The 11,417-nt window shown below is 35.1% G+C and overlaps 1 protein-coding gene across 1 annotated transcript; it reads left to right on the forward strand.

Moving 5' to 3' along the window:
* The first annotated feature begins 1,599 nt into the window (after positions 1–1,599).
* LOC129900857 (probable transcription factor PosF21) lies at positions 1,600–8,692 on the forward strand. The gene is made up of 5 exons (XM_055975936.1): positions 1,600–1,814; positions 2,113–3,157; positions 6,379–6,511; positions 6,824–6,908; positions 8,001–8,692. Exons 2-5 carry the CDS (start codon positions 2,466–2,468, stop codon positions 8,402–8,404), a joined length of 1,314 nt encoding a protein of 437 aa, XP_055831911.1. The 5' UTR covers positions 1,600–1,814; positions 2,113–2,465; the 3' UTR covers positions 8,405–8,692.
* The last annotated feature ends 2,725 nt before the right edge of the window (positions 8,693–11,417 follow it).

Below are 11,417 nucleotides of genomic sequence, written 5' to 3' on the forward strand. Positions count from 1 at the left end.
ATTTCATCTTGACAAAAATTAAATAAACTATTAATATTAATTAAAAGTCAAAGATTAAAGTATTTTTAACCTAAATTTTTTTTAAAAAAGAAATTATTTTTTTAAAAAAAGAAATTAGTTTTGCAAAAAATAAAATTTAAAATATTTTTCTCACCCACTCTACCACCCCCCCCCCCAAAAAAAAAGAATAATCCCCTATCCTTTTATTATTTAAGATTTCTTATATAAAATATCTTTTAAAAAATTCGTATTTCATCCCCTCCCCTACTCCTTCCTAAAAAATATTATTATTTTATTTTTATAAAAAAATTAAATTATACCCACCCCATCTAACCCTCCGCTCTTAATTTATTTTATTTAGTTTATATATTTTTCTCGTTTTGAGTTAAATATGTACATATATTTTTAGAAAAATACTTTTTTCTACTTGCATACTTTGATATAAGAGAAATAAAAATTATATTTTAAGAAAAGTCTTGCGTCAGATAAAAAATACTTTTCTAAAATCATATGTATATATTTAACACAAAATGAAACAGGGGGAAAATTTAGAAACGGAGGGTTAGGTGGGGCAGGGTAGAATGTTTTTAAAAAAATTAAAATAATATCTAAATTATTATTTGAAGAGGTTTGGGGGATGAATGTGGAATGTTTTGTCCATGTGGAGTGTGATATGAAATATTTTGTCCATGTGGAGTGTAATGTTACAATTTTTTGTAAATGAAAGAGAGAGTGTAATACACACATCATGATGAAAGTGGAATAAAAGAGAGATGTGTGTTTCTCAAATTAATAAGTGATAGTTTAGGTATGAAACTTACACTTCTAATAGTTTAGGTGTAAAACTCAAAAAAGAGAAATAGTTTAAGTGTGTTTTTGATACTTATCTCATTGTACTATTTTCATCGTTTCATATTAGTTGTCAGTGTTTCTAAAACTATTTGTTTCAAGATATTTTTTTCCTCCATTTTTACTTGTCCGCTATACTTAAAATAAATATCTATTTACTTGTCCAGTTTAATAAACTAGGAGATAACTTATCACTTAATTCATAATTTATCTTTATTATTAACAATAGTTACTCAATGTATTTTTTAAAATATTAAATTTATTATATTTAACATAATGATAGTGTAAAACTCTCACTCTATTTAATAGTACTATTTCAGAAATGTGTCCAGTTAATATCGGACAAATAAAAATAAATTGAGAGATTATTTATAAAAAATTTACAAAATCAAGATAAAATTATTTTTTTTATTTTTTTTTTAAAATTATTATTTTTGAAAGTAAATTATAATAATTACATTGAAAAGAGTTAAACGTAAATTAGTAAAAAGAAATTATTTATGAACTTGTGAAAGGAAATCAACAACTAATATATAATGAAGAGGTAACACTTTTAACTTACGAACGCATGAAAGAAATTGGGACAACTAATATATAATAGGGAGAGTAATCTTCTTTTATTTACGAAAGTGTGAAACGAATTATGATAACTAATATATAACGGAGAGAGTAACATTTTTTGTTTATGAAAATGCGAGAGAAATTGTAACAACTAATATTATAAGACGGAGAGAGTTAAACTATTTTTTTTTGGGAAACAGAATAAGATAAAAATAAATAAAATTTGAAAGCGTCGAAACATGTCCTCCCTGTCCGAATTTATAGTATTTCCATTCTCACACACAGATTTGCCTCTTTGTTTATCGTCTCTCATCTCCACAAAGCTTTTCCCTTTTCCCTTTTCCCTTTCCCATGTGAAAAAGCTGCTTCATTCTGCAGATCTAATTTCAAAGCTAATCGAAACCGTGTAAGAATTTACCCCTTTTTCTCTTCCTTTTTTTTTTTTAAAAAAATAATAAATTCGTATTTGTTTTGTATTTTTTTTCATTTTCTTTATCACCCATCTCTTTGATTTGTTGCTCTGTACTTTTTTTTTTTGTGTGTGTTAAATTGAGAAATGGGTTTTTAATTTCTTTGATCTTTGAATTCTGGGTTTGTGTTTTTTCTTGAATTTATGCTGTATAGAATTTCTGTTTATCAGAATTCCATCTTTGTATTATAAAGTTTTGTGGGGTTTGCTCATTTTTTGTTTTCAATTTTCAGAGGAAATTGATCTGGGACAAGCTTGCTTGGTATTTGAGGAATCTACAGGGTTTCAGCAAGGGGTTTTATCTTCCGTTGTACCTAAGTGTTGTTAAAGTTATTCGGTTTCGGTGGAATTTGAACACCCCATGATTTTAAATGCAGAGGATAAAGCAACTTGTATTGTGATTTATGGTTTTCCTGCTATAAAGTTCTTGCTTTGACTTGTTGAATTTTGGGTTTCTGTTATTAAGGTTCTTAAATTTTGAGTATATATATGTGCGGGATGTTGGGTTTGTATCTGTGCTGTTAACATTTGAAGATCATTAATCTGAAGGGTTGGGGTTTATTCTGTTTGGACTTGGAGGGCTTGTATGGATAAGGATAAGTCTTCTTCAAGCCATGGAGGTTCGTTGCCTCCATCCGGGAGATACTCATTATTTTCACCTCCTAGTAGTAGTTCCAATGTAAAGTATGAACAACCTGGATTAGTAAATTTACCTCCATTAGGACCTGGAAATGCTTCAGAATCAGGTCATTTTGGTCATGGTTTGTCGGAAGATTCAAGCCTGTTTAGTGTTGATATAAGCCGAATGTCTGATAACCCACCAAAAAAATTCGGTCACCGACGTGCCCACTCAGAAATTCTTACTCTTCCTGATGATATTAGCTTTGACAGTGATCTTGGTGTTGTTGGACTAGATGGACCATCTCTGTCAGACGAGACTGAGGAGGACATCTTCTCAATGTACCTTGACATGGATAAGCTCAATTCTTCATCTTTGTCTTCTGAATTCCAAGTAGGTGAGTCTTCTGCAGCAGTTGCAGCTTCAGGTTCATCACAAACACCAGCAATGGCTTCAGGAATAAATAAAGTGGCTCCTACTGTTAGTGAGAAGCCAAGAGTTAGACATCAGCATAGCCAGTCCATGGATGGTTCAACTACAATCAAGCCAGAGATGCTCATGTCAGGAGTGGAAGAGTCATCTTCAGCTGAAACTAAGAAAGCCACGTCTGCTGCCAAGCTTGCTGAACTTGCTCTTATTGATCCTAAACGTGCCAAGCGGTAAGGCTTTATATGGAAATGTTGTTATTCATTTACTATAGCAGTCTCTTTCATATTAATTTAGCTTGGCCTTGCCATTGCATTTTGCTTTACTGGTACTGCTTAGGATGAAACCGTTACATGGAGGTCTGGTGGCACACTAGAGTGGCCCAAACTATAAGCCTCCTAAATGTGTTCTGGATGTCTAAAAAGGTTTTAGATATTATGCTACAGTGTTGTTTTATGAAAGCTTGCTCTGTTTGATGATAATCATTCATTTTGCTGGTGGTTAGGCATTTTATCTGTATTTTTCCTAGCTTTTTGCTCCTTGAACCTTTCAGTTTTTGTTTAATGAAGCAGTTCTTTATTGAACTTCTAAAGGTCTGCCTGCGGCTTCTTCTGTCATCTTTTGTTTTTTAAAAGCTGAAAAGACAGTGAAATTATGAGAGTTACAGGAAAGGAAAATTAAAAAGAGTAAACAGACCAGGCCCTTCTGTCCCTCTACTCTATTTGTCCCAATAAGTTGTTCTTGCTCCCCCGAGCATTTCTTTTCTATTTCTTGTCTTCTCCAGTTCTTCCTTGAGCCTACATCAGAACAAGTTCAGCTCCCTAAAAGCTGGAGTTCATTTATGGTGAATCCACCTCTAAATACCAAATTCCTGATTTCTTGGCTCCTCTTAAATTAGCTAAAGTTGACCTCTGTTGTTGGCGACAGAAGCCCACTGCCACCACTGCCCCTCCCTTGCCTTCTTGGCAATTTAAATTTATTGATAAGAGGGAGGGTGAAGGGTCAGGGAACATATGAGATTGAACACCCAAGGGTATGACCTAGTGGTTGATCATGTGGGTGCAAACTTTGGAGACCAGTCCTAACAGAGACAAAAAATACTTGGTGATTTCTTTGCGTTTGCCTATGCCTTGTTGACTGAGTTACCCAGTACGGTGGAAGTAGCAAGTAGCCGGTGAAATAATCGAGGTCCCGACATGCTTGCCTGGGCTCCACCTTTATGGAAAAAAAATATATGAGATCGAAACTATGGGACCCTCCGAGGAGTGTGAAGCAGGCAGTTGTACTGGAGTGCTAATGAAGAGAGGTAAATCAATGGTGGTGCATATAGGGAGACTGTGTATTGTCCTTATAGGATTAGAGCCTAATATAATTCAAATGACAGTAGACATTTTTCTTTATAAGGTTACTGGCTTGCACAGATTACAGAAAAGTTATGGGATGGCTCAATGTCTTAAGCTTGATTTTGTTGACCTAGTCAAACTGTTCTTTTCCGAGTCCCGGGCCTTGTTTGCTCAGCGACTTAGTAGTAGGCTAGTAGCTTCATTATGTTTTTGTTTTGTGGGAAAGCTTAAATGTTTGGTTCATTGCAGATGAAACTATACAATTACTTCAGTCTCGGTCTTTCTCCTGGTATTAAACTAAGGCTCTTTTTGTCTTTTCCTTTCTTGTGCCTTTCTTTCTTAGCAACATTTTTTAAATGGACTTGAGGGAACTACATTTCAATGTAAAGTGAGAAAATTTATTAATAGGAGCTGAATAGCAAGAATGTTGTTTGTTACGGACATCTAAGTTTAGCGACTATACTTGTAAATTAAAAATGGTATTATAGAATATTATCAAGATGAGTAAAATAGAGACTTCACACTGCTTATATGCATGTTAACTAAAAACGGTTTTATAGAGTATAATCAAGATGAGTAAAATAAAGACTTACATTGGTAATATGCAATAAATCAAGTATTGAATACAAAATTGTTTACCAACTCCATAACTGGCAAGACAAATTATAAGAACAATGATCATGTCTGAACACCATTACAAACAGAAAATTATTTTGAAATCCTCGAAATCAATCTATAAGAAAATACTAAATTTTCTTCCAAAAAGTAAATTATAGAAACTAGTACCACATGAGCACTGAGAAGTATAAAAAAATTATACACATGAAGTATGTATGCTCTCAAGCTAGTGGTTCATTCATTAAATCAATAAATGGAGAATAATTGGAACTTACAAAAAGGAACTTAAATTCAAGTGAAATTATGTATTGTTTTTTTTATGACTAAAACATAAGAGCTAAAAGAATGAAGGAAGTGGCCCCGAGGCTTAGTTCAAGTTGAAAAGATTGAGGGACTTGTGACTTAGGTCATTGCTTCAAGCCTTGCACCATGCGAACTAAGCGTGTCATTTAAATGGAAAAGGGTAGAGCCTGTTATTCCTGAGTTTCGAAGGGTGCAGTTGGTCCTAAAGGTTGGCCCCAGAAAAATTTCTCTGTCGTTAAAAAAAATGAAGTGGTTAATTAGTACATTTAGTCAAACAAAACTGTAAAATATGTCAGCTCCGGAAAGGATTACTTACCTTTTAAAAAATACTGTAAAAACATTTCTAACCCAAATTTGTAATGGCTTTTGTTCTTAAGAAGTTAATGTCGTTCATCTTCAACAAGTTCTACTCATCGTTCCATTTTATTTGAATGATAGCTGTATTTCTTCTCCTCAACATGAAATCACATGGCAAGAAGCAAAAAATTGTGAAAATTCTCTAAAATATATACAAGTTTAAATAAATATTTTCATATTCAGATTATTTTAAGAAAATGATATATATGATATATATTATTGGCAGTTTGGTTCGGTTTCTTTTTGATATTTCTAGTTTCATACCAAAACAAGCCAATTATTATTGTTTTTTGTTCCTCAGCACCAAACCAGAAGTAAATTTTTCTGTCGGTTTGTTGTTTCAGTTTGATTTTTCCAACACCCCTACATCTCACAGTAGTGCTTAAGTCACCTTTGCATCTCTGACAACACTAGGTGAGACAAAGGTGGATGGTTTTAAAATTCTTATCAGAGAAAAAGGTGGATGGTTTGTAAACACAGTCCTTTTACCTTTTGGCTATGCTATTTCTTCAAGTGGTGCTAAGATTTGCAGTCTCCAGTCTGAAACTATTTCTCTGCGTATCCAAGAGGCTCTTTTTTCTTGTCTTTTGCCCTCTTTTTGATCAGAAAAAATGTTAATTTTGATAAAGACAGTTGCTGGTAAAAAAGTTTCTCAGGGCTATGTAAAGTCTTCACAAAGCTTTCTGAAAGTATTCATAGTCCATTGATGTAGGCAATCTGCTGTTTTGAGGTGTTTCATGTTCCTTGAATTTGTTTTAATTTGTCTGATATGGCTGTTTAAAAGTTAAGCCAATTTGTTAATCATCACTGTATTTGCTTATGCTGTGCAACAGGATTTGGGCCAACAGGCAGTCGGCTGCAAGATCAAAGGAAAGGAAAATGAGATATATAGCAGAGCTTGAGAGAAAAGTTCAGACTCTGCAAACGGAAGCAACTACTTTATCGGCTCAGTTGACCCTGTTGCAGGTGTATATCAGTTACTCTCATTGCCCAGTAATTGTTTGTGTTCTTTCCTCTTTTTATTTCTGTTTCTTTCTGTTATTGGCAATACGTCGAGTGTGGTTGAAGTGATGGAAGTAGATAAGTGTTTGGTCTAGAATCTTCAGCATCTGCTTGCACATGGAAAAATGTACAGATATATCTATCTTCAACCTTTTTCTCATGTATAAGCTATAACATAAGACTATTGGTTTTGATATGCTTGCTTCTTTTTTTTCCACATGAAACAGAGAGATTTGGTTTTGATATGCTTGCTTTTTTTTTCCCCACATGAAACAGAGAGATACAAATGGCCTGAATGCTGAAAACAGTGAACTTAAGCTGCGTTTACAAACAATGGAACAACAGGTGCACTTGCAAGATGGTAAGAATCTGAGCATGACTTCTTTAAGGAACTTTTTGCCCATAACCCACCTTCTCTTTTTATCTGTCTGAATAATGGTTGCCGTTTCTCAATGGCATCTTGAGTGTCTTTAGTTCAACTGATCAATCATTCAAGATTATTCAAACCGGATTAATTGTCAACCGCAAGTTAATATCTGGCTGTATTTAGGTTTGGTTGGTTTCAAGAATTTCCTCAATTTCAGAAGAAAGTAAAATCAATTTTGATATACTTCATCATTTTCACATTGGGTATGGTATTGACGTTTTTGTGGTTAAAAATACTAGTAATTCTGCCATATATCTTATTGTACAGAAACCGAGACAACATGAATTCTAGTTTGACAAGGCTAAACATAGTTTGAGTTTGGACCTGGTTGATGTAGATATAGGAATATTATATACAGTCCAATATTTTTAAATTTAGTATTTCCTTTTTGAATTCTAATAGTTTGGTAGTGGGGGTTAGATGCATAATTCAGATGTTAGAACTTAAAAAGCTTTTGTTTCTCATAACATTATACTGTGGTTATAAAAGTGAACATTGAGTAATTCATATAGTTAGTGTCATGATTGATGCCCATGTATTGGGTAATAATCTGTTTAATCCATAAATCTGGATAATTATATATGTGTTAAGAAATATGAGGAAGTTATCATAAGGTGTTTAGGAGACACCAATAGGCTACATCACCTTGTAAGGCCCTTGACACCATAGAAATATTCAATGATCATATTTCAACCAGAACCTTATTTTTTTGCTCTCCGTGAACAATTGTATTTTGGCAGGTAAGAACGATTTCCTAACATAATTTTCCTTCTCTTCTCAAAATTTTCCTCTCCATAATCTCTTTGGCGTCTTCGAATTTCTTCAGTCGAATTCTGGTTGCAACTCTATGTGGATAATGGATTTAATACATAACCTAGGAAAATACTTACCCAAGATTGCTGGAGTTGCATATGTAATATTTCTTGGATAGGAATTTGTGAATAACTAATTCATCTATCAATTATTTGGAGTTTTGTCTGGAGAGTTGCTAATAGATATTTTGGTCTGTTTCTTCTTCATATGTAGCGTTGAATGATGCTCTAAAGGAGGAGATACAGCATCTGAAAGTGCTAACTGGGCAAGGCATAGCAAATGGTGGACCTATGATGAACTTCCCAGCATCCTTCGGAGGCAATCAGCAGTTTTACTCTAACAACCAGGCAATGCATACGTTGTTGGCTGCACAGCAGCTTCAACAGCTGCAGATACATTCTCATAAGCAACAGCACCAGTTTCAGCAACATCAGCTACACCAGTTTCAGCAGCAACAGTTGCAGCACCAGCAACAGCAACCTCTTATGCAGCAGCAGCAGCAGCAGCAACAGCAACAAGATCAACTGTCGCAAGCAGGAGATGTGATGTCTAGAAATTCGCTTTCATCTCCTCAAAATGACAATGCTTCTGCTGTTAGTTTTGTAGCAAAGGATTGAAAGCTGGTGGCCAGGCAGTAAAGAGTTGGTATATGTTTAGAAATCATCATGTGTTCTCATCTAGCTCACTTTTGTGTTTCAAAATCATCATGTGTTAAAACACATCTAGCTCAAGTTTCTTTCTTTTAATTAGCTTCTTCATCTGCATTTTAGTATTTTGTAGGGTCATTTAACTTTTAGTTGAAATTGTTCAAATCCCATTCTATGTATGTCATTTTGTCAACTATCAACATGATTTTCTTCATGTTACCAGTACTGTTGGTGGTAGTTCTTTTTGAACATCAAGCACTTGTCTCTCTCACACTGTCGAGCTTACATAACTACGAATAATGTTTCAAACGCTCTGGGCGATCTTGGAAGGTAAAATTCTCATGGTGCGCCTCAATAGGTAGGACCTACCAGTGGCGGATCCAGAGCCTAAACTATGGGTTTAGGAACTCAATAGCTTTTGCTTAGGCATGTATATCTGTTCACTAAATATTTGAGCGTGAACTTAGTTGATATTGTAATCGGCTATCGCTGTACATAATACTGGTTGGTTCCATCTTATAATTGTCTCTTCTAAATTTGTTATGATTTTAGAAAAAATGATACACGAAATGTCCAGTTATTAGTTAGCTTCCAGAAGTTAGTTAGTTAGTTATAGGGAGTTAGCTAGAACAGAGCACAGTACCTGATGTAACAAAATTAGTTAGAAGCAGTTATCAATTTAGATTCTTTCTAAACTCTATTAAAGAGCATTGTATCATTATAGATTGGAAAGGAATTGAATATACAACTACATTCCCTATTTAATTCTGTTTCTTCATCTTCAATCTTTCCATTACCATAGCTGAATAACTCGAGCTTCTCCGTCAAGCTCCTGTCCAACTGGTAAGACCTCGGATTCCTTTGAAAATCCCTACATTTTAGCTAACAGTGGTATCATAGCTTGTAAACTTAGCAACGATGGCAAAAAGGTACTCGATCCAAGTAATGAAGCACCAGATTCAAATGAATTGCGTGATATGATGCAGCAACTGCTCACAGAAGTAGGTACTTTGGCTGGGAAGGTTTCTTCTCTGAAAAGATTAGATCAAGCTGTGGTGGACTTGAGGAATCAAGTTACAGCTGGGGAAATTAGGAGGGAAAAATCACCATTGGAAAGGGAGGGTGATCCTGTGCGAAGGGAGTAATCAGAGGATCAAGAAAGGAAAAACAACTTCCACTCTCACCATTCAAATTTCAATCGATGGTCAAGAATGGAGTTCTTAAGGTTTAATGGGGAAGATCTCAGGTCATGGTTGTTTAAAATTGATCAATTCTTTTCTATGGAAGGAGTTCCAGCAGAGGAGAAGGTGGGAGTAGCTGCTCTACAGTTAGAGGGTGAAGCTATTCAATGGCACTTGACTTTTATGAGGTACATACAAACAATTCCTACAACCTGCTACTTGGAGTGAATATGTTTTGGCTATGGTGGAAAGGTTTGGGATTGACTTTGATGACCCTATGGAAGAGATCAAGAAGGTTAAACAGACTGGGAATGTGAAGGAATGCCAAACTGTGTTTGAAAGGAACTTGACAAGAGTGAATTTGTCACAAGAAAATGCTATCTGGATGAGGAATGAGCTGAATATTGCTGTGAAGGTGACCAATCCCACCACTTTGGCTCAAGTTTACAGAAATGTAAGATTACAAGAAGCTTACCTAGCTGCAGTTAGACAGCCTGTCCAAATAGTTGTATCTGTTGGAGATAGAAGAGACAAAAGACATATCAGAGATGGAAGTTGTAAGGGAGGAACCAGACATACAGTTTCATGAAGAGGACAGTAATCAATTGGAATTGGTCCAACCTGTAGAACATATGAAAATCTCTATGCATGCACTAAATGGATCATTAGGTTACAGAACCTTGAAAGTGACTGGTTATCACTCCAAGAAGGGGTTAAACATATTGATAGACACTGGGAGCTCTCACAACTTCATTGATCCTGAGTTGGTTAGTCAACTACGATGTGAGATCAAGTCTACTCCACCTCAATTGGTTGTTGCAGCAAATGGCAACATGAAAGTGGACAAAATGACTATTATTACTTGGTTACTGCAGAGAGCTGAATTTTCAGCTGATTTCTTCTTGTTACCACTTGGGAGTTGTGGAGTAGTGCTGGAGATTCAATGGTTACTAACTCTGGGGGATATCAAGATGAATTTTAGGAAGCATTTTGGTACAAGGGAAGGAAACATTTACTCAGGGGAGCTGGCAACTAGGTACTAACTGCTGGTCCTGGAAAGTTAGCAAGACATTCAGGTAATCAATATCAACTCTGCATGATTCAAGTAATGCCAGTAGGAAGTGAGGAAGTTAAGGCAGCACACGACCCAATTAAGGAGAAGGATAGTGAAAGTAATCCTAGTCTTTTGGCATTGTTATCTGAGTTTAACAAACTATTTGAAGAACCTGTTAGTTTACCAGCTTCAAAAGGTGTATTTGATCACAGAATTGTGTTGCAAGATGGGACTGAACCTATGAACAAGAGACCTTAAAGATATCCTTCAGTTAAAAAGGATATCATTGAAGGGTTAGTTCGACAAATGCTAGATCAAGGGATCATTCAGCCTAGTTGCAGTCCTTTTACATCTCCACTTGTATTGGTAGGGAAAAAGGATGGTTCATGGAGACTGTATGTAGACTACAGAGATTTGAATAAGTTTACTGTGAAAAACACAAGTTTTCCATTCCTATTGTTGAGGATCTATTAGATGAATTGGGAGGATCCAAGATATTTTCCAAGATAGACCTGAGGTCTGGATGTCACCAATTGAGAATGGCATTAGAGAGTGTGCCCAAGACTGCTTTCAGAACTCATTTAGGGCATTTTGAATACTTGGTGGTGCCTTTTGGCCTTTCAAATGCCCCAGCTACCTTCCAGCGTCTGATGAATTTTGTATTTCATAAATATCTCAGGAAACATGTACTTGTTTTCTTTGATGATATTCTGATTTACAGTAGAACTATGGAAGATCATGTTATACA

Source organism: Solanum dulcamara, chromosome 8 (assembly GCF_947179165.1).
Source record: "Solanum dulcamara chromosome 8, daSolDulc1.2, whole genome shotgun sequence".
Taxonomy (NCBI): Eukaryota; Viridiplantae; Streptophyta; class Magnoliopsida; order Solanales; family Solanaceae; genus Solanum; species Solanum dulcamara.

Coding starts and splice junctions, on each gene's coding strand:
- LOC129900857 (XM_055975936.1), top strand. CDS start 2,466: ATGGATAAGGATAAGTCTTCTTCAAGCCATGGAGGTTCGTTGCCTCCA. Junction 3,158..6,378: donor GATCCTAAACGTGCCAAGCG/GTAAGGCTTTAT, acceptor GCTGTGCAACAG/GATTTGGGCCAACAGGCAGT. Junction 6,512..6,823: donor CTCAGTTGACCCTGTTGCAG/GTGTATATCAGT, acceptor CACATGAAACAG/AGAGATACAAATGGCCTGAA.